This window comes from Oncorhynchus mykiss, chromosome 15, assembly GCF_013265735.2.
Source record: "Oncorhynchus mykiss isolate Arlee chromosome 15, USDA_OmykA_1.1, whole genome shotgun sequence".
Lineage (NCBI taxonomy): Eukaryota > Metazoa > Chordata > Actinopteri > Salmoniformes > Salmonidae > Oncorhynchus > Oncorhynchus mykiss.
In genome coordinates this window covers 80,134,081-80,156,473 of record NC_048579.1, presented here as the reverse complement: position 1 = coordinate 80,156,473, position 22,393 = coordinate 80,134,081, and the positions used below count along the sequence as shown (strand labels likewise).

Genomic DNA, 22,393 nt, shown 5'->3' with positions numbered 1-22,393 from the left:
TTACTACTGAGTTACTGCCGTGTTTAATACACTATTATATTACTACTGAGTTACTGCCATGTTTAATACACTGTAGTATATTATATTACTACTGAGTTACTGCCGTGTTTAATACACTATTATATTACTACTGAGTTACTGCCATGTTTAATACACTGTAGTATATTATATTACTACTGAGTTACTGCCATGTTTAATACACTGTAGTATATTATATTACTACTGAGTTACTGCCATGTTTAATACACTGTAGTATATTATATTACTACTGAGTTACTGCCGTGTTTAATACACTATTATATTACTACTGAGTTACTGCCATGTTTAATACACTGTAGTATATTATATTACTACTGAGTTACTGCCATGTTTAATACACTATTATATTACTACTGAGTTACTGCCTTGTTTAATACACTATAATATTACTACTGAGTTACTGCCATGTTTATTATATTACTACTGAGTTACTGCCATGTTTAATACACTATTATATTATTACTGAGTTACTGCCATGTTTAATACACTGTAGTATATTATATTAATACTGAGTTACTGCCGTGTTTAATACACTGTTATATTACTACTGAGTTACTGCCATGTTTAATACACTTATATTACTACTGAGTTACTGCCATGTTTAATACACTGTAGTATATTATATTACTACTGAGTTACTGCCATGTTTAATACACTGTTATATTACTACTGAGTTACTGCCATGTTTAATACACTTATATTACTACTGAGTTACTGCCATGTTTAATACACTGTAGTATGTTATATTACTACTGAGTTACTGCCGTGTTTAATACACTGTAGTATATTATATTACTACTGAGTTACTGCCATGTTTAATACACTATTATATTACTACTGAGGTACTGCCGTGTTTAATACACTGTAGTATATTATATTACTACTGAGTTACTGCCGTGTTTAATACACTGTAGTATATTATATTACTACTGAGTTACTGCCGTGTTTAATACACTGTAGTATATTATATTACTACTGAGTTACTGCCGTGTTTAATACACTGTAGTATATTATATTACTACTGAGTTACTGCCATTTTTAATACACTGTAGTATATTATATTACTACTGAGTTACTGCCATTTTTAATACACTGTAGTATGTTATATTACTACTGAGTTACTGCCATGTTTAATACACTGTAGTATATTATATTACTACTGAGTTACTGCCGTGTTTAATACACTGTAGTATATTATATTACTACTGAGTTACTGCCATTTTTAATACACTGTAGTATATTATATTACTACTGAGTTACTGCCGTGTTTAATACACTGTAGTATATTATATTACTACTGAGTTACTGCCATTTTTAATACACTGTAGTATATTATATTACTACTGAGTTACTGCCGTGTTTAATACACTGTAGTATATTATATTACTACTGAGTTACTGCCATGTTTAATACGCTGTAGTATGTTATATTACTACTGAGTTACTGTAGTATATTATATTACTACTGAGTTACTGCCATGTTTAATACACTGTAGTATATTATGTTACTACTGAGTTACTGCCATGTTTAATACACTGTAGTATATTATATTACTACTGAGTTACTGCCATGTTTAATACGCTGTAGTATGTTATATTACTACTGAGTTACTGCCATGTTTAATACACTGTAGTATATTATATTACTACTGAGTTACTGCCATGTTTAATTTACTACAGTTTAACTACACAGGTATAAGAGCAACTGATGGTAGTATTAGATATGTTCTGATTGGCTGTCTGTGTGTTTTCTCTGTAGTACGTTGGTTCTGATTGGCTGTCTGTGTTCTGTTTGGTCAGGTGACGTCGTTCAGCACCCCTCCCACCCCGGAGAGGAACCGCCCCTCGTTCTTCTCCCCTTCTCTCCGTCGGAAGGTCCCCAGGAACCGTATCACTGAGATGAAGAAGAGTCACTCAGCCAACGATAGTGAAGAGTTCTTCAGGGAAGAGGACGACGAGGGTAATGATATTTTATACCCAAACACCACGTGTTGTGTAGGATGTGTTGGAGAGTGTAGAACCCGGATGTGTTGGAGAGTGTAGAACCCGGATGTGTTGGAGAGTGTAGAACCCGGATGTGTTGGAGAGTGTAGAACCTGGATGTGTTGGAGAGTGTAGAACCCGGATGTGTTGGAGAGTGTAGAACCCGGATGTGTTGGAGAGTGTAGAACCCGGATGTGTTGGAGAGTGTAGAACCCGGATGTGTTGGAGAGTGTAGAACCTGGATGTGTTGGAGAGTGTAGAACCCGGATGTGTTGGAGAGTGTAGAACCCGGATGTGTTGGAGAGTGTAGAACCCGGATGTGTTGGAGAGTGTAGAACCCGGATGTGTTGGAGAGTGTAGAACCCGGATGTGTTGGAGAGTGTAGAACCCGGATGTGTTGGAGAGTGTAGAACCCGGATGTGTTGGAGAGTGTAGAACCCGGATGTGTTGGAGAGTGTAGAACCCGGATGTGTTGGAGAGAGAGAGAGGGAGAGTGTAGAACCAGGATGTGTTGAATAGACAGAGTAGAACCAGGATGTGTTGAATAGAGAGAGTGTTTAACCTATAACCTGGATCATGTGACCCCATGCAGACCTGTGTAACCAGTCCAACCTGCGGTCTCGCTCCCTGTCGGGTACAGGTCGGTCCCTGGTGGGATCTTGGCTCAAACTGAACCGTACGGAGGAGTACTTCCTGCTTTACTCCCACCTGACCTACGTCACCCTGCCGCTGCACCGCATCACCTCAGGTCAAGACCCACACACCATCAGTCCCTAATTGTTCCCTATCACCTCAGGTCCAGACCCACACACTATCAGTCCCTAATGGGTCACTATTCCTTATCACCTCAGGTCAAGACCCACACACTATCAGTCCCTAATGGTTCCCTATCACCTCAGGTCAAGACCCACACACTATCAGTCCCAAATGGTTCCCTATCACCTCAGGTCAAGACCCACACACTATCAGTCCCAAATGGTTCCCTATCACCTCAGGTCAAGACCCACACACTATCAGTCCCAAATGGTTCCCTATCACCTCAGGTCAAGGCCCACACACCATCAGTCCTTAATGGGTCACTATCACCTCAGGTCAAGACCCACACACCATCAGTCCCTAATGGTTCCCTATCACCTCAGGTCAAGACCCACACACCATCAGTCCCTAATGGGTCACTATTCCCTATCACCTCAGGTCAAGACCCACACACTATCAGTCCCTAATGGGTCACTATTCCTTATCACCTCAGGTCAAGACCCACACACTATCAGTCCCTAATGGTTCCCTATCACCTCAGGTCAAGACCCACACACTATCAGTCCCTAATGGTTCCCTATCACCTCAGGTCAAGACCCACACACTATCAGTCCCAAATGGTTCCCTATCACCTCAGGTCAAGGCCCACACACCATCAGTCCTTAATGGGTCACTATCACCTCAGGTCAAGACCCACACACCATCAGTCCCTAATGGGTCACTATTCCCTATCACCTCAGGTCAAGACCCACACACTATCAGTCCCTAATGGGTCACTATTCCTTATCACCTCAGGTCAAGACCCACACACTATCAGTCCCTAATGGTTCCCTATCACCTCAGGTCAAGACCCACACACTATCAGTCCCTAATGGTTCCCTATCACCTCAGGTCAAGGCCCACACACCATCAGTCCCTAATGGGTCACTATCACCTCAGGTCAAGACCCACACACCATCAGTCCCTAATGGTTCCCTATCACCTCAGGTCAAGACCCACACACCATCAGTCCCTAATGGGTCACTATTCCCTATCACCTCAGGTCAAGACCCACACACTATCAGTCCCTAATGGTTCCCTATCACCTCAGGTCAAGACCCACACACCATCAGTCCCTAATGGTTCCCTATCACCTCAGGTCCAGACCCACACACCATCAGTCCCTAATGGTTCCCTATCACCTCAGGTCCAGACCCACACACCATCAGTCCGTAATGGTTCCCTATCACCTCAAGTCAAGACCCACTCACCATCAGTCCCTAATTGTTCCCTATCACCTCAGGTCAAGACCCACACACCATCAGTCCCTAATGGTTCCCTATCACCTCAGGTCAAGACCCTGGGGGGGGACAGGGTAAATGTCCATTGGGGGGGACATCTTGGGCAGGGGGACGATGGTGGGGATAACAACCTGAGCTAGAGAGAGTGAAAATGTTCTGATAACACAACAGCCAGCTGGTCTGGCCATGCTCAGAGGGTGCGGCTAGCGTCTTCTAATCTAGATTCTTTACACTTTCTAGAGGACAGGGAGCCATTATGGACTGTCCCTGTCGTGTAAATTACAGTATTGACTGCTCATTGACTCTGTTGTCTGTCATCAGATATCCTGGAGGTGAGACAGAAGCCCATCCTGATGACATAGCAGATCAGAGCTCCAGTCCTCCTAACTGCCCCAGAGCCTCCCTACGAAGTGCCTTCCTGCATCAGGCCCTGACTGACACCACTACAACCCAGTGGTGAGATGGAAAACGTACAGCAACCCTACCACCATCTGGTGGTGACATGGAGGAATTACAGCAACACTACCACCATCTGGTGGTGACATGGAGGAATTACAGCAACACTACCACCATCTGGTGGTGACATGGAGGAATTACAGCAACACTACCACCATCTGGTGGTGACATGGAGGAATTACAGCAACACTACCACCATCTGGTGGTGAGATGGAGGAATTACAGCAACACTACCACCATCTGGTGGTGAGATGGAGGAATTACAGCAACACTACCACCATCTGGTGGTGAGATGGAGGAATTACAGCAACACTACCACCATCTATCTGGTGGTGACATGGAGGAATTACAGCAACACTACCACCATCTGGTGGTGAGATGGCGGAATTACAGCAACACTACCACCATCTGGTGGTGAGATGGAGGAATTACAGCAACACTACCACCATCTGGTGGCGAGACAGAGAACTACAACCAAACCTGGAGTCAATGGCAAGAGGTGACTAAAAAACAACAACTTTGGAACAATGAAAACCAGCCAATCAAAAAAGTGCCTCTTCCCTGTCATGTTCCTGCTCGATGAGGATTCGCCGGTGGGTGTGAGGCGGTCGCCAGGGAAACGGGCATAGCAACCCACCTGTCCTGTCAGGATCACAATGGTCGTGAAGTGCAGTACCATTGGCTGAACTCTGACCTGGAACTAAAATGATTTAGAATGTCTCTGGACGAATCTAAAATGGAACTCTATTCCCAGTTTAGTGCACTAACGTTGGCCTTAGCCCTATGTGGACTCTGATCTAAAGTAGTGCCCTATAAAAGGGAATAGGGTGCCATTTTGGACAACGTCTCCTGTTTTCTTGTAAATATCCTGCTGCTTAACTATTCACTGATAAGCCTTTAAGAAAGGTTACGCTTCTTCTGATGGGAACATAAAGCTTCTGTCTGTTTTGTCGTTGCGTGTTTGTGTTTCTGTCTGCGAGGCGGGGAAGGTTAAAGGGAGTGTGTGTGTGTGTGTCTAACATCGTTGTCTAAGTCCCAGGGCTTTGTGGATGTGCTGCCTTCAGTCTATCAGCACACCACTGGCACATAAAGGATGTTACTCTGAGACCAGAAGGGCACCGTATTGACCAGGGAGTAGGCTTCCATCAGGCTCACAGTCTGGAGACCCTTCAACTCTTCAGTTTAACGTGACGAACTTTCAACAGGGAACTGAAATTATCATCTATATAGAAAAATTAAAAAAACAATGACTTGGAAATTCACACACACACACGTGTGAGAAAGATTTTCCTCAGCACTGGAACAAGATGGCTGAATGTAGAAACATAGGGCCTGCTGATACTCAGCTTTAGTAGCCGTAAGATACTAAACCCTGTTTCTGTCTGGTCTCGTCCCCAGGCTGCTGTTACGTAGAGCCTGGTGACTGTCTGAAACTAAGGGGGTGTGGATTTACTGAGTGATATGCTAATCAATTCCAATTCTGGAGCGACTCACACGACTATGAGGAGAAGGGGGAGGGAGCGAGCCTGGGATAGTTGTATTTATGGAAGCCCATTCCTGCCACCCAAAATATAATTAAATGTCGACACTGCCTCAACATTTTGAGCTTCTAACTAAAACCATTTAGACAGAACATACATACACTACATGGACAAAAGTATGTGGACACCTGGTCGTCAAACATCTCATTTCAAAATCATGAGCATTAGTATGGAGTTGGGTCTCCCCCAACTGGTTCTGTGCAGGCCAGTCAAGTTCTTCCACACCGATCTCGACACACCACTTTTGTATGGACCTGACTTTGTGCACAGGGGGCATTGTCATGCTGAAACAGGAAAGGGCCTTCCCCAAACTGCTTCCATAGTTAAGTTAGTTTGGAACTCGGTAGTGAGTGTTGCCACGGGCTTCAGCACTCGGCGGTCCCGTTCTGTGGTCTACCACAGCCGTTGTTGCTCCTAGACGTTTCCGCTTCACAATAGCAGCACTTACAGTTGACCGGGGGGCAGCACTAGCAGGGCAGAAATTTGACCAACTGACTTGTTGGAAAGGTGGCATCCTATGACGGTGCCACATTGAAGGTCACTGAGCTCTTCAGTATGGCCATTCTACTGCCAATGTTTGTCTATGGAGATTGCATGGCTGTGTGCTTGATTTTATGTCAGCAACGGGTGTGGCTGAAATAGCCAAATCCACTCATTTGAAGGGGTGTCCACATACTTCTGTGTATATACATACTCTGTGTTTCTTCATTTGTAGCATTATGTGGTGAATTATATGAGTCCATTGCTGAACTGGCATTCGTCCCAACACTTTATATTGTTTAATAAAATAATTGACACAAAAGCACCGAAAAGAGGGACAAATTACTGGTGTTAAGACTGATTCGCCTCATGATTTGATTGGTCAACTCCTGCTTCAGTCTGATAAACCACAGCTGTCCTAGAGTAGCCTACCGATAAACCACAGCTGGTCTAGAGTAGGCTACTGATAAACCACAGCTGGTCTAGAGTAGTCTACTGATAAACCACAGCTACAGGTAGTCTACTGATAAACCACAGCTGTCCTAGAGTAGCCTACTGATAAACCACAGCTGTCCTAGAGTAGCCTACTGATAAACCACAGCTACAGGTAGTCTACTGATAAACCACAGCTGGTCTAGAGTAGCCTACTGATAAACCACAGCTGTCCTAGAGTAGCCTACTGATAAACCACAGCTGTCCTAGAGTAGCCTACTGATAAACCACAGCTGTCCTAGAGTAGGCTACTGATAAACCACAGCTGGTCTAGAGTAGCCTACTGATAAACCACAGCTACAGGTAGTCTACTGATAAACCACAGCTGGTCTAGAGTAGCCTACTGATAAACCACAGCTGTCCTAGAGTAGCCTACTGATAAACCACAGCTGTCCTAGAGTAGCCTACTGATAAACCACAGCTACAGGTAGTCTACTGATAAACCACAGCTGGTCTAGAGTAGCCTACTGATAAACCACAGCTGTCCTAGAGTAGCCTACTGATAAACCACAGCTGTCCTAGAGTAGCCTACTGATAAACCACAGCTACAGGTAGTCTACTGATAAACCACAGCTGGTCTAGAGTAGCCTACTGATAAACCACAGCTGTCCTAGAGTAGCCTACTGATAAACCACAGCTACAGGTAGTCTACTGATAAACCACAGCTGGTCTAGAGTAGTCTACTGATAAACCACAGCTGTCCTAGAGTAGCCTACTGATAAACCACAGCTGTCCTAGAGTAGCCTACTGATAAACCACAGCTGTCCTAGAGTAGCCTACTGATAAACCACAGCTGTCCTAGAGTAGGCTACTGATAAACCACAGCTGGTCTAGAGTAGCCTACTGATAAACCACAGCTACAGGTAGTCTACTGATAAACCACAGCTGGTCTAGAGTAGCCTACTGATAAACCACAGCTGTCCTAGAGTAGCCTACTGATAAACCACAGCTGTCCTAGAGTAGCCTACTGATAAACCACAGCTACAGGTAGTCTACTGATAAACCACAGCTGGTCTAGAGTAGCCTACTGATAAACCACAGCTGTCCTAGAGTAGCCTACTGATAAACCACAGCTGTCCTAGAGTAGCCTACTGATAAACCACAGCTACAGGTAGTCTACTGATAAACCACAGCTGGTCTAGAGTAGCCTACTGATAAACCACAGCTGTCCTAGAGTAGCCTACTGATAAACCACAGCTGTCCTAGAGTAGCCTACTGATAAACCACAGCTGTCCTAGAGTAGCCTACTGATAAACCACAGCTGTCCTAGAGTAGCCTACTGATAAACCACAGCTGTCCTAGAGTAGCCTACTGATAAACCACAGCTGTCCTAGAGTAGCCTACTGATAAACCACAGCTACAGGTAGTCTACTGATAAACCACAGCTGTCCTAGAGTAGCCTACTGATAAACCACAGCTGTCCTAGAGTAGCCTACTGATAAACCACAGCTACAGGTAGTCTACTGATAAACCACAGCTGTCCTAGAGTAGCCTACTGATAAACCACAGCTGTCCTAGAGTAGCCTACTGATAAACCACAGCTGTCCTAGAGTAGCCTACTGATAAACCACAGCTGTCCTAGAGTAGCCTACTGATAAACCACAGCTGTCCTAGAGTAGCCTACTGATAAACCACAGCTGGCCTAGAGTAGCCTACCGATAAACCACAGCTGGTCTATTCAAACTGTGGGTGGCTGAGCTACCTAGGCCGTATCAACACAATAGTGAAGACATTGTGACTTAATTCCAGATGATACAACCCTGCATACCTGTGACCAGTCCTGGTCATTCTACTGTCACAGTCCTGGTCACAGTCCTGGTCATTCTACTGTCACAGTCCTGGTCATTCTACTGTCACAGTCCTGGTCATTCTACTGTCACAGTCCTGGTCACAGTCCTGGTCATTCTACTGTCACAGTCCTGGTCATTCTACTGTCACAGTCCTGGTTATTCTACTGTCACAGTCCTGGTCACAGTCCTGGTCATTCTACTGTCACAGTCCTGGTTATTCTACTGTCACAGTCCTGGTTATTGTACTGTCACAGTCCTGGTCATTCTACTGTCACAGTCCTGGTCATTCTACTGTCACAGTCCTGGCCACAGTCCTGGTCATTCTACTGTCACAGTCCTGGTTATTCTACTGTCACAGTCCTGGTCACAGTCCTGGTGATTCTACTGTCACAGTCCTGGTCATTCTACTGTCACAGTCCTGGTCATTCTACTGTCACAGTCCTGGCCACAGTCCTGGTCATTCTACTGTCACAGTCCTGGTCATTCTACTGTCACAGTCCTGGTCATTCTACTGTCACAGTCCTGGTCATTCTACTGTCACAGTCCTGGTCATTCTACTGTCACAGTCCTGGTCATTCTACTGTCACAGTCCTGGTCATTCTACTGTCACAGTCCTGGTCACAGTCCTGGTCATTCTACTGTCACAGTCCTGGTGATTCTACTGTCACAGTCCTGGTCACAGTCCTGGTCATTCTACTGTCACAGTCCTGGTCATTCTACTGTCACAGTCCTGGTCATTCTACTGTCACAGTCCTGGTCATTCTACTGTCACAGTCCTGGTCATTCTACTGTCACAGTCCTGGTCATTCTACTGTCACAGTCCTGGTCACAGTCCTGGTCATTCTACTGTCACAGTCCTGGTAATTCTACTGTCACAGTCCTGGTGATTCTACTGTCACAGTCCTGGTCACAGTCCTGGTCATTCTACTGTCACAGTCCTGGTTATTCTACTGTCACAGTCCTGGTCATTCTACTGTCACAGTCCTGGTCACAGTCCTGGTCATTCTACTGTCACAGTCCTGGTTATTCTACTGTCACAGTCCTGGTTATTGTACTGTCACAGTCCTGGTCATTCTACTGTCACAGTCCTGGTCATTCTACTGTCACAGTCCTGGTCACAGTCCTGGCCATTCTACTGTCACAGTCCTGGTCACAGTCCTGGTCATTCTACTGTAACAGTCCTGGTCATTCTACTGTCACAGTCCTGGTCATTCTACTGTCACAGTCCTGGTCATTCTACTGTCACAGTCCTGGTCATTCTACTGTCACAGTCCTGGTCACAGTCCTGGTCATTCTACTGTCACAGTCCTGGTTATTCTACTGTCACAGTCCTGGTTATTGTACTGTCACAGTCCTGGTCATTCTACTGTCACAGTCCTGGTCATTCTACTGTCACAGTCCTGGTCGCAGTCCTGGTCATTCTACTGTCACAGTCCTGGTCACAGTCCTGGTCATTCTACTGTAACAGTCCTGGTCATTCTACTGTCACAGTCCTGGTCATTCTACTGTCACAGTCCTGGTTATTCTACTGTCACAGTCCTGGTCACAGTCCTAGTCATTCTACTGTCACAGTCCTGGTCACAGTCCTGGTCATTCTACTGTCACAGTCCTGGTGATTCTACTGTCACAGTCCTGGTCATTCTACTGTCACAGTCCTGGTCATTCTACTGTCACAGTCCTGGCCACCGTCCTGGTCATTCTACTGTCACAGTCCTGGTTATTCTACTGTCACAGTCCTGGTTATTCTACTGTCACAGTCCTGGTCACAGTCCTGGTCACAGTCCTGGTTATTCTACTGTCACAGTCCTGGGCACAGTCCTGGTCATTCTACTGTCACAGTCCTGGTCATTTTACTGTCACAGTCCTGGTTATTCTACTGTCACAGTCCTGGTTATTCTACTGTCACAGTCCTGGTCACAGTCCTGGTCACAGTCCTGGTTATTCTACTGTCACAGTCCTGGTCACAGTCCTGGTCATTCTACTGTCACAGTCCTGGTTATTCTACTGTCACAGTCCTGGTTATTCTACTGTCACAGTCCTGGTCATTCTACTGTCACAGTCCTGGTCATTCTACTGTCACAGTCCTGGTTATTCTACTGTCACAGTCCTGGTCACAGTCCTGGTCATTCTACTGTCACAGTCCTGGTCACAGTCCTGGTCATTCTACTGTAACAGTCCTGATCATTCTACTGTCACAGTCCTGGTCACAGTCCTGGTCATTCTACTGTCACAGTCCTGGTTATTCTACTGTCACAGTCCTGGTCATTCTACTGTCACAGTCCTGGTTATTCTACTGTCACAGTCCTGGTTATTCTACTGTCACAGTCCTGGTCACAGTCCTGGTTATTCTACTGTCACAGTCCTGGTCACAGTCCTGGTCATTCTACTGTCACAGTCCTGGTCACAGTCCTGGTCATTCTACTATCCCAGCCCTGGTCATTCTACTGTCACAGTCCTGGTCATTCTACTGTCACAGTCCTGGTCATTCTACGGTCACAGTCCTGGTCACAGTCCTGGTCATTGTACTGTCACAGTCCTGGTCATTCTACTGTCACAGTCCTGGTCATTCTACTGTCACAGTCCTGGTCATTCTACAGTCACAGTCCTGGTCATTCTACTGTCACAGTCCTGGTCATTCTACTGTCACAGTCCTGGTCACAGTCCTGGTCATTCTAACCCTATGACCTGACTAGAAAATATCTGGCCCCATCATAGTCCACATAAAGTCATTTTTTATTACTGTCATATCATACTAGGGTCTGGAGTTTTACCTGGTTTATTACTATGTCATATCATACTACATACTGTCACAGTCCTGGTTATTCTACTGTCACAGTCCTGGTCACAGTCCTGGTCACAGTCCTGGTTATTCTACTGTCACAATCCTGGGCACAGTCCTGGTCATTCTACTGTCACAGTCCTGGTCATTCTACTGTCACAGTCCTGGTTATTCTACTGTCACAGTCCTGGTTATTCTACTGTCACAGTCCTGGTCACAGTCCTGGTCACAGTCCTGGTTATTCTACTGTCACAGTCCTGGTCACAGTCCTGGTCATTCTACTGTCACAGTCCTGGTTATTCTACTGTCACAGTCCTGGTTATTCTACTGTCACAGTCCTGGTCATTCTACTGTCACAGTCCTGGTCATTCTACTGTCACAGTCCTGGTTATTCTACTGTCACAGTCCTGGTCACAGTCCTGGTCATTCTACTGTCACAGTCCTGGTCACAGTCCTGGTCATTCTACTGTAACAGTCCTGATCATTCTACTGTCACAGTCCTGGTCACAGTCCTGGTCATTCTACTGTCACAGTCCTGGTTATTCTACTGTCACAGTCCTGGTCATTCTACTGTCACAGTCCTGGTTATTCTACTGTCACAGTCCTGGTTATTCTACTGTCACAGTCCTGGTCACAGTCCTGGTCACAGTCCTGGTTATTCTACTGTCACAGTCCTGGTCACAGTCCTGGTCATTCTACTGTCACAGTCCTGGTCACAGTCCTGGTCATTCTACTGTCACAGTCCTGGTCATTCTACTGTCACAGTCCTGGTCATTCTACTGTCACAGTCCTGGTCATTCTACTGTCACAGTCCTGGTCACAGTCCTGGTCATTCTACTGTCACAGTCCTGGTCATTCTACGGTCACAGTCCTGGTCACAGTCCTGGTCATTCTACAGTCACAGTCCTGGTCACAGTCCTGGTCATTGTACTGTCACAGTCCTGGTCATTCTACTGTCACAGTCCTGGTCATTCTACTGTCACAGTCCTGGTCATTCTACAGTCACAGTCCTGGTCATTCTACTGTCACAGTCCTGGTCATTCTACTGTCACAGTCCTGGTCACAGTCCTGGTCATTCTAACCCTATGACCTGACTAGAAAATATCTGGCCCCATCATAGTCCACATAAAGTCATTTTTTATTACTGTCATATCATACTAGGGTCTGGAGTTTTACCTGGTTTATTACTATGTCATATCATACTACTAGGGTCTGGAGTTTAACCTGGTTTATTACTATGTCATATCATACTACTAGGGTCTGGAGTTTTACCTGGTTTATTACTATGTCATATCATACTAGGGTCTGGAGTTTTACCTGGTTTAATACTATGTCATATCATACTAGGGTCTGGAGTTTTACCTGGTTTATTACTATGTCATATCATACTACTAGGGTCTGGAGCTTTACCTGGTTTATTACTATGTCATATCATACTAGGGTCTGGAGTTTTACCTGGTTTAATACTATGTCATATCATACTAGGGTCTGGAGTTTTACCTGGTTTATTACTGTGTCATATCATACTACTAGGGTCTGGAGTTTTACCTGGTTTATTACTGTCATATCATACTACTAGGGTCTGGAGTTTTACCTGGTTTATTACTATGTCATATCATACTACTAGGGTCTGGAGTTTTACCTGGTTTATTACTATGTCATATCATACTACTAGGGTCTGGAGTTTTACCTGGTTTATTACGGTCATATCATACTACTAGGGTCTGGAGTTGTACCTGGTTTATTACTATGTCATATCATACTACTAGGGTCTGGAGTTTTACCTGGTTTATTACGGTCATATCATACTACTAGGGTCTGGAGTTGTACCTGGTTTATTACTATGTCATATCATACTAGGGTCTGGAGTTTTACCTGGTTTAATACTATGTCATATCATACTAGGGTCTGGAGTTTTACCTGGTTTATTACTGTGTCATATCATACTACTAGGGTCTGGAGTTTTACCTGGTTTATTACTGTCATATCATACTACTAGGGTCTGGAGTTTTACCTGGTTTATTACTATGTCATATCATACTACTAGGGTCTGGAGTTTTACCTGGTTTATTACTATGTCATATCATACTACTAGGGTCTGGAGTTTTACCTGGTTTATTACTATGTCATATCATACTAGGGTCTGGAGTTTAACCTGGTTTATTACTATGTCATATCATACTACTAGGGTCTGGAGTTTTACCTGGTTTATTACTATGCCACTTGTCTGTAGTTAAGATGACAGAGAGAGTTGAGCCTCTCCCAGACACACAGAAACAGACGAGGCAGTACTGTCAGGTGGTGTCTGAGTGGAGTCCAGCGGGCTCTCTGGCCCAAAGCTGTAGAGAGAACCCCCCCAGTCTCAGTATTATAACTGCTGGTCCAAAGCTGTAGAGAGGAACCTCTCCCCCCCCCCCCCCCCCTGTCTCAGTATTATAACTGCTGGTCCAAAGCTGTAGAGAGACCCCCCCCACCTCAGTATTATAACTGCTGGTCCAAAGCTGTAGAGAGAACCCCCCTCCCCCATCTCAGTATTATAACTGCTGGTCCAAAGCTGTAGAGAGAACCCCCCTCCCCTGTCTCAGTATTATAACTGCTGGTCCAAAGCTGTAGAGAGAACCCCCCCACCCCCTGTATTATAACTGCTGGTCCAAAGCTGTAGAGAGACCCCCCCCATCTCAGTATTATAACTGCTGGCCCAAAGCTGTAGAGAGAACCCCCCTCCCCCATCTCAGTATTATAACTGCTGGTCCAAAGCTGTAGAGAGAACCCCCCTCCCCTGTCTCAGTATTATAACTGCTGGTCCAAAGCTGTAGAGAGAACCCCCCTCCCCTGTATTATAACTGCTGGTCCAAAGCTGTAGAGAGAACCCCCCCCACCCCCTGTATTATAACTGCTGGTCCAAAGCTGTAGAGAGAACCCCCCTCCCCTGTCTCAGTATTATAACTGCTGGTCCAGAGCTGTAGAGAGAACCCCCCTCCCCTGTATTATAACTGCTGGTCCAAAGCTGTAGAGAGAACCCCCCTCCCCCATCTCAGTATTATAACTGCTGGTCCAAAGCTGTAGAGAGAACCCCCCTCCCCCATCTCAGTATTATAACTGCTGGTCCAAAGCTGTAGAGAGAACCCCCCCACCCCCTGTATTATAACTGCTATTCCAAAGCTGTAGAGAGAACGCCCCCCCCCCCCCCCATCTCAGTATTATAACTGCTGGTCCAAAGCTGTAGAGAGAACCCCCCCCCACCCCATCTCAGTATTATAACTGCTGGGCCAAAGCTGTAGAGAGAACCCCCCCCCACCCCATCTCAGTATTATAACTGCTGGTCCAAAGCTGTAGAGAACCCCCCCACCCCCTGTATTATAACTGCTGGTCCAAAGCTGTAGCGAGAACCCCCCCACCCCCTGTATTATAACTGCTGGTCCAAAGCTGTAGAGAGAACCCCCCCCACCCCCTGTATTATAACTGCTGGTCCAGAGCTGTAGAGAGAACCCCCCTCCCCTGTCTCAGTATTATAACTGCTGGTCCAGAGCTGTAGAGAGAACCCCCCCCACCCCCTGTATTATAACTGCTGGTCCAGAGCTGTAGAGAGACCCCCCCTCCCCTGTCTCAGTATTATAACTGCTGGCCCAAAGCTGTAGAGAGAACCCCCCTCCCCCATCTCAGTATTATAACTGCTGGTCCAAAGCTGTAGAGAGAACCCCCCCACCCCCTGTATTATAACTGCTGGTCCAGAGCTGTAGAGAGAACCCCCCTCCCCTGTCTCAGTATTATAACTGCTGGTCCAGAGCTGTAGAGAGAACCCCCCCCTCCCCTGTATTATAACTGCTGGTCCAGAGCTGTAGAGAGAACCCCCCCCCTCCCCTGTATTATAACTGCTGGTCCAGAGCTGTAGAGAGAACCCCCCCCTCCCCTGTATTATAACTGCTGGTCCAAAGCTGTAGAGAGAACCCCCCTCCCCTGTCTCAGTATTATAACTGCTGTGTAGTTGAGACGAGGGCTGAATGTATCCACTATGTTCAAATAGTCTCATCACAAATGGCTCCCTATATAGTGCATTTGTCAAAAGGTAGTGCACTATGTAGGGAATAGGGTGCCATTTGAGATCCAACCATAATGGCTCCCTATATAGTGCATTTATTTAAAAGTAGTGCACTATGTAGGGAATAGGGTGCCATTTGGGATAGAGGCATCAGATTTGATAACTTCATTTAGTCTGATGCTTCTCTTGGCACTAGAGAACCCATCTGTCTGGCTGCTGTGGCACCGACAACCGATCCCAACGCTTCTCAGTGTAACAGTATAACTTTAGACCGTCCCCTCGCCCCGACCCGGGCGCGAACCAGGGACCCTCTGCACACATCAACAACAGTCACCCCTCGAAGCATCGTTACCCATCTCTGTCTGGCTGCTGTGGCACCGACAACCGATCCCAATGCTTCTCAGTGTAACAGTATAACTTTAGACCGTCCCCTCGCCCCGACCCGGGCGCGAACCAGGGACCCTCTGCACACATCAACAACAGTCACCCTCGAAGCATCGTTACCCATCTCTGTCTGGCTGCTGTGGCACCGACAACCGATCCCAACGCTTCTCAGTGTAACAGTATAACTTTAGACCGTCCCCTCGCCGTTTCACATCCGTTACATGAGGACCATTCTTCTGTCTCACTTCTCTTCTGTTTGGACATGTTCCTGTACTGATGAATGCAGAGAATACCAGGGGAGTCTTATCTTCACCTCAGGCCCATTTATAGTCATCCATCACCACAGGCACACCGTGTTCTTATTCCGGACAAATGGCACCCTATTCCCTTCCTAGTGCACTACTTCAGACCAGGTCAGACCCTTCCTCTAAGTATGACGTGTTTAAAGCAGGTCTGGTACATATTGCAGTGTTCGACCGACCATCAGACGGTACCGGCCGACCCCCAGGCGGTACCGGCCGACCACCAGGCGGTACCGGCCGACCACCAGGCGGTACCGGCCGACCACCAGGCGGTACCGGCCGACCACCAGGCGGTACCGGCCGACCACCAGGAGGTACCGGCCGACCACCAGACGGTACCGGCCGACCACCAGACGGTACCGGCCGACCACCAGGCGGTACCGGCCGACCACCAGACGGTACCGGCCGACCACCAGACGGTACCGGCCGACCACCAGACGGTACCGGCCGACCCCAGACGGTACCGGCCGACCACCAGGCGGTACCGGCCGACCACCAGGCGGTATCGGCCGACCACCAGGATGTACCGGCCGACCACCAGACGGTACCGGCCGACCCCAGACGGTACCGGCCGACCACCAGGCGGTACCGGCCGACCACCAGGCGGTACCGGCCGACCACCAGGATGTACCGGCCGACCACCAGGCGGTACCGGCCGACCACCAGACGGTACCGGCCGACCACCAGACGGTACCGGCCGACCACCACCAGTGACAAGAAAAACATGTGCTACCCGTTGAATTGTTGATGAATTTATTCCCCATGTTAAATCAATGACTACAAAATGTTTCAGACAGGCGACGGCTGCATTGCCTCACCTCAGCGACAGACAAAAAGGACACTTGGAAACAACCAAACCTAGAGACGAAGGAAAGAGCATCCTTTCACACCAACTGATGATGCCTTGTGGAAAACAGACTGTGTGACCTTACAGGCCCTCTCCCTGCATCCAAAATGGTGTGCTTCTTTTGAGCAGCTCTAGAAATATATATCTATAATGCCTCTGAGAGGCTGTGAAGGGAGACACATTCTCAAAGAAAGACAATTACTGAAGCAGACATTCCCTTTCGAGACAGTTGTGGGTGAACCGGCGGCCATTTTGAGTGAGTGTAATTCCACGAGGGAGAGAAGGGAGTTGGAGTCCATTTACTCAGACAGGTACACAGTTATGGGTGAACCCGGCGGCCATTTTGAGTGAGTGTAATTCCACGAGGGAGATGGAGTCCATTTACTCAGACAGGTACACAGTTATGGGTGAACCCGGCGGCCATTTTGAGTGAGTGTAATTCCACGAGGGAGTTGGAGTCCATTTACTCAGACAGGTACACAGTTATGGGTGAACCGGCGGCCATTTTGAGTGAGTGTAATTCCACGATGGAGAGAAGGGAGTTGGAGTCCATTTACTCAGACAGGTACACAGTTATGGGTGAACCGGCGGCCATTTTGAGTGAGTGTAATTCCACGATGGAGAGAAGGGAGTTGGAGTCCATTTACTCAGACAGGTACACAGTTATGGGTGAACCCGGCGGCCATTTTGAGTGAGTGTAATTCCACGAGGGAGATGGAGTCCATTTACTCAGACAGGTACACAGTTATGGGTGAACCCGGCGGCCATTTTGAGTGAGTGTAATTCCACGAGGCAGATGGAGTCCATTTACTCAGACAGGTACACAGTTATGGGTGAACCCGGCGGCCATTTTGAGTGAGTGTAATTCCACGAGGCAGAAGGAGTCCATTTACTCAGACAGGTAAAATAATGAATCTCACTCCAGCACAACATATTCCCATTTATCTTTTACAATAAATACAGTCTTACAAAGAAAGAAAAAAAAAGATGTGAACAAACATTCAGTAGAAACACACAGACAGACAACACTAGGTTTAGGCAGTGAAAGGTGAGAACTAACTAGATGCTGTTGGGGAGGGGAGGGTTTATCTAGTTCTCAGATTATCTGCTAAAACTGACCCAGTCTTGCATTAACATAAAGGGCCTGCGGATAAAATGGCTCCCTATTCCCTACATAGTGCACTACTTTAGACCAGGGCCCTATGGGGGGAACCCTATTCCCTACATAGTGCACTACTTTTGACCAGGGCCCTATGGGGGGGAACCCTATTCCCTACATAGTGCACTACTTTTGACCAGGGCCCTATGGGGGGGGGGACCCTATTCCCTACATAGTGCACTACTTTTGACCAGGGCCCTATGGGGGGGGGGGACCCTATTCCCTACATAGTGCACTACTTTAGACCAGGGCCCTATGGTGCACTAGATAGGGAACAGGGAGCCATTTGAAATGAACCCTCATCGACACACCCCTTTGAAAACACGGTTGAACTCCTCAAGTTATCCTCGAGGGAGCTGAACAGAGAGCAGGTGGGGAAAAAAACACAGTCCCTCGTCATACTAGTCTACCACACTTTAATTAAAAGGTCTCCTCTTGTCCACAACCAGAAGAACCCACAGTATAAAACATCAGCCTGCTTCCCTGTCGTCTTTCAACTCAAACTATAGCAGCAGTATTCAATCTAGACGGAATGTTACTGAACCCCCCCAACGACAAGATGAATGGATATGGGTCATTCAACAAGTCTCGTGTCTGCTAGGAGCAAGACAGTGGAGCCCAGTGGACTTTCACAGTAATAATCACAACCATATTTTACAACTAAAAATGTGTGTTGCTACACAACGCATGCAAATAAAACATTTCAACGGTCACATGTACGTCTCTGGGTTACAGTGTGTCTAGTCCAGGTGTGTCTAGTCCAGGTGTGTCTAGTCCAGGTGTGTCTAGTCCAAGTGTGTCTAGTCCAGGTGTGTCTCTGGGTTACAGTGTGTCTAGTCCAGGTGTGTCTAGTCCAGGTGTGTCTAGTCCAGGTGTGTCTCTGGGTTACAGTGGGTCTAGTCCAGGTGTGTCTCTGTGTTACAGTGTGTCTAGTCCAGGTGTGTCTAGTCCAGGTGTGTCTAGTCCAGGTGTGTCTCTGGGTTACAGTGTGTCTAGTCCAGGTGTGTCTAGTCCAGGTGTGTCTAGTCCAGGTGTGTCTCTGGGTTACAGTGTGTCTAGTCCAGGTGTGTCTCTGTGTTACAGTGTGTCTAGTCCAGGTGTGTCTAGTCCAGGTGTGTCTCTGGGTTACAGTGTGTCTAGTCCAGGTGTGTCTAGTCCAGGTGTGTCTAGTCCAGGTGTGTCTAGTCCAGGTGTGTCTAGTCCAGGTGTGTCTCTGTGTTACAGTGTGTCTAGTCCAGGTGTGTCTAGTCCAGGTGTGTCTCTGGGTTACAGTGTGTCTAGTCCAGGTGTGTCTCTGTGTTACAGTGTGTCTAGTCCAGGTGTGTCTAGTCCAGGTGTGTCTCTGGGTTACAGTGTGTCTAGTCCAGGTGTGTCTAGTCCAGGTGTGTCTAGTCCAGGTGTGTCTCTGGGTTACAGTGTGTCTAGTCCAGGTGTGTCTCTGTGTTACAGTGTGTCTAGTCCAGGTGTGTCTAGTCCAGGTGTGTCTAGTCCAGGTGTGTCTCTGTGTTACAGTGTGTCTAGTCCAGGTGTGTCTAGTCCAGGTGTGTCTAGTCCAGGTGTGTCTAGTCCAGGTGTGTCTAGTCCAGGTGTGTCTAGTCCAGGTGTGTCTCTGGGTTACAGTGTGTCTAGTCCAGGTGTGTCTCTGGGTTAGTGTGTCTAGTCCAGGTGTGTCTCTGGGTTACAGTGTGTCTAGTCCAGGTGTGTCTAGTCCAGGTGTGTCTCTGTGTTACAGTATGTCTAGTCCAGGTGTGTCTAGTCCAGGTGTGTCTAGTCCAGGTGTGTCTAGTCCAGGTGTGTCTCTGGGTTACAGTGTGTCTAGTCCAGGTGTGTCTCTGGGTTACAGTGTGTCTAGTCCAGGTGTGTCTAGTCCAGGTGTGTCTCTGTGTTACAGTATGTCTAGTCCAGGTGTGTCTAGTCCAGGTGTGTCTCTGGGTTACAGTGTGTCTAGTCCAGGTGTGTCTCTGGGTTACAGTGTGTCTAGTCCAGGTGTGTCTAGTCCAGGTGTGTCTAGTCCAGGTGTGTCTAGTCCAGGTGTGTCTAGTCCAGGTGTGTCTAGTCCAGGTGTGTCTCTGTGTTACAGTGTGTCTAGTCCAGGTGTGTCTAGTCCAGGTGTGTCTAGTCCAGGTGTGTCTAGTCCAGGTGTGTCTCTGGGTTACAGTGTGTCTAGTCCAGGTGTGTCTCTGGGTTAGTGTGTCTAGTCCAGGTGTGTCTCTGGGTTACAGTGTGTCTAGTCCAGGTGTGTCTAGTCCAGGTGTGTCTCTGTGTTACAGTATGTCTAGTCCAGGTGTGTCTAGTCCAGGTGTGTCTAGTCCAGGTGTGTCTAGTCCAGGTGTGTCTCTGGGTTACAGTGTGTCTAGTCCAGGTGTGTCTCTGGGTTACAGTGTGTCTAGTCCAGGTGTGTCTAGTCCAGGTGTGTCTCTGTGTTACAGTATGTCTAGTCCAGGTGTGTCTAGTCCAGGTGTGTCTAGTCCAGGTGTGTCTCTGGGTTACAGTGTGTCTAGTCCAGGTGTGTCTCTGGGTTACAGTGTGTCTAGTCCAGGTGTGTCTAGTCCAGGTGTGTCTAGTCCAGGTGTGTCTAGTCCAGGTGTGTCTCTGGGTTACAGTGTGTCTAGTCCAGGTGTGTCTCTGGGTTACAGTGTGTCTAGTCCAGGTGTGTCTAGTCCAGGTGTGTCTAGTCCAGGTGTGTCTAGTCCAGGTGTGTCTCTGGGTTACAGTGTGTCTAGTCCAGGTGTGTCTCTGGGTTACAGTGTGTCTAGTCCAGGTGTGTCTAGTCCAGGTGTGTCTAGTCCAGGTGTGTGTCTAGTCCAGGTGTGTCTAGTCCAGGTGTGTCTCTGGGTTACAGTGTGTCTAGTCCAGGTGTGTCTAGTCCAGGTGTGTCTAATCCAGGTGTGTCTAATCCAGGTGTGTCTCTGGGTTACAGTGTGTCTAGTCCAGGTGTGTCTAGTCCAGGTGTGTCTAGTCCAGGTACGTCTCTGTGTTACAGTGTGTCTAGTCCAGGTGTGTCTAGTCCAGGTGTGTCTCTGGGTTACAGTGTGTCTAGTCCAGGTGTGTCTAGTCCAGGTGTGTCTAGTCCAGGTGTGTCTCTGGGTTACAGTGTGTCTAGTCCAGGTGTGTCTAGTCCAGGTGTGTCTAGTCCAGGTACGTCTCTGGGTTACAGTGTGTCTAGTCCAGGTGTGTGTCTAGTCCAGGTGTGTGTCTAGTCCAGGTGTGTGTCTAGTCCAGGTGTGTGTCTAGTCCAGGTGTGTGTCTAGTCCAGGTGTGTCTCTGTGTTACAGTGTGTCTAGTCCAGGTGTGTCTAGTCCAGGTGTGTCTAGTCCAGGTGTGTGAATATAAAACTTGTTGTAGACGACCCCTCTGGCATCACATGACAAAATGGCCTCCTATCCCCTTTCTAGTTCACTAGTTCTAGATTACATAGTTGGTAGATAGGGAATAGGGGCCATTCCAGATTGGAGAGTTGTCAGTGAGACAGGCAAGGATAAAGAGGGTTAAAATAAACATGACCTGGGGTGGAGGGGTACAGGACTGGCCCTGGGGTGGAGGGGTACAGGACTGGACCTGGGGTGGAGGGGTACAGGACTGGACCTGGGGTGGAGGGGTACAGGACTGGCCCTGGGGTGGAGGGGTACAGGACTGGCCCTGGGGTGGAGGGGTACAGGACTGGCCCTGGGGTGGAGGGGTACAGGACTGGCCCTGGGGTGGAGGGGTACAGGACTGGCCCTGGGGTGGAGGGGTACAGGACTGGCCCTGGGGTGGAGGGGTACAGGACTGGCCCTGGGGTGGAGGGGTACAGGACTGGCCCTGGGGTGGAGGGGCACAGGACTGGCCCTGGGGTGGAGGGGCACAGGACTGGCCCTGGGGTGGAGGGGCACAGGACTGGACCTGGGGTGGAGGGGCACAGGACTGGCCCTGGGGTGGAGGGGTACAGGACTGGCCCTGGGGTAGAGGGGTACAGGACTGGACCTGGGGTGGAGGGGTACAGGACTGGACCTGGGGTGGAGGGGTACAGGACTGGACCTGGGGTGGAGGAGTACAGGACTGGCTCTGGGGTGGAGGGGCTAGGGGTA

At 47.8% G+C, this 22,393-nt stretch overlaps 2 protein-coding genes and 1 long non-coding RNA gene across 15 annotated transcripts in view; all 3 read left to right on the top strand.

Moving 5' to 3' along the window:
- LOC110510397 (uncharacterized protein KIAA0930 homolog) overlaps window positions 1-5,457 on the top strand; it is an 80,642-nt gene extending 75,185 nt beyond the window's left edge. For 2 of the 3 annotated variants that reach the window (XM_036945494.1, XM_036945493.1), the window contains 3 exons: window positions 1,839-1,998; window positions 2,614-2,769; window positions 4,379-5,457. In XM_036945494.1, the coding sequence (XP_036801389.1) occupies window positions 1,839-1,998; window positions 2,614-2,769; window positions 4,379-4,419 (357 nt within the window). In that variant the 3' untranslated portion in view covers window positions 4,420-5,457. The remainder of the gene's footprint in view (window positions 1-1,838; window positions 1,999-2,613; window positions 2,770-4,378) is intronic. The other variant, XM_036945495.1, reaches the window with a different exon arrangement.
- Window positions 2,776-4,371, top strand: LOC118938879 (endo-1,4-beta-xylanase B-like). Its single transcript, XM_036945496.1, has 4 exons — window positions 2,776-3,016; window positions 3,271-3,414; window positions 3,573-3,764; window positions 3,820-4,371. Exons 1-4 carry the CDS (start codon window positions 2,846-2,848, stop codon window positions 4,195-4,197), a joined length of 885 nt encoding a protein of 294 aa, XP_036801391.1. The 5' UTR covers window positions 2,776-2,845; the 3' UTR covers window positions 4,198-4,371.
- An 11,585-nt stretch (window positions 5,458-17,042) lies between the features above and the next one.
- On the top strand, window positions 17,043-21,520 carry LOC110510850. 11 transcript variants are annotated; one of them, XR_005036264.1, is made up of 4 exons: window positions 17,043-19,105; window positions 19,136-19,168; window positions 21,228-21,290; window positions 21,498-21,520. It is a non-coding gene; the product is annotated as an uncharacterized LOC110510850 (long non-coding RNA). The 11 variants fall into 11 exon arrangements; XR_005036259.1 differs by lacking the exon at window positions 21,498-21,520 and adding an exon at window positions 21,450-21,486 and having other exon boundaries at window positions 19,136-19,183; XR_005036261.1 differs by lacking the exon at window positions 21,498-21,520 and adding an exon at window positions 21,339-21,369 and having other exon boundaries at window positions 19,136-19,183; window positions 21,228-21,275.
- Window positions 21,521-22,393: the final 873 nt, after the last annotated feature.

Excerpts from the sequence above, each read along its gene's own strand:
- LOC118938879 (XM_036945496.1), top strand. The coding sequence starts at position 2,846 with ATGGGTCACTATTCCTTATCACCTCAGGTCAAGACCCACACACTATCA. Across the intron at positions 3,017-3,270 it reads ATGGTTCCCTATCACCTCAG|GTCAAGACCCACACACTATC; the intron begins GTCAAGACCCAC and ends TTATCACCTCAG. Across the intron at positions 3,765-3,819 it reads ATGGTTCCCTATCACCTCAG|GTCAAGACCCACACACTATC; the intron begins GTCAAGACCCAC and ends CTATCACCTCAG.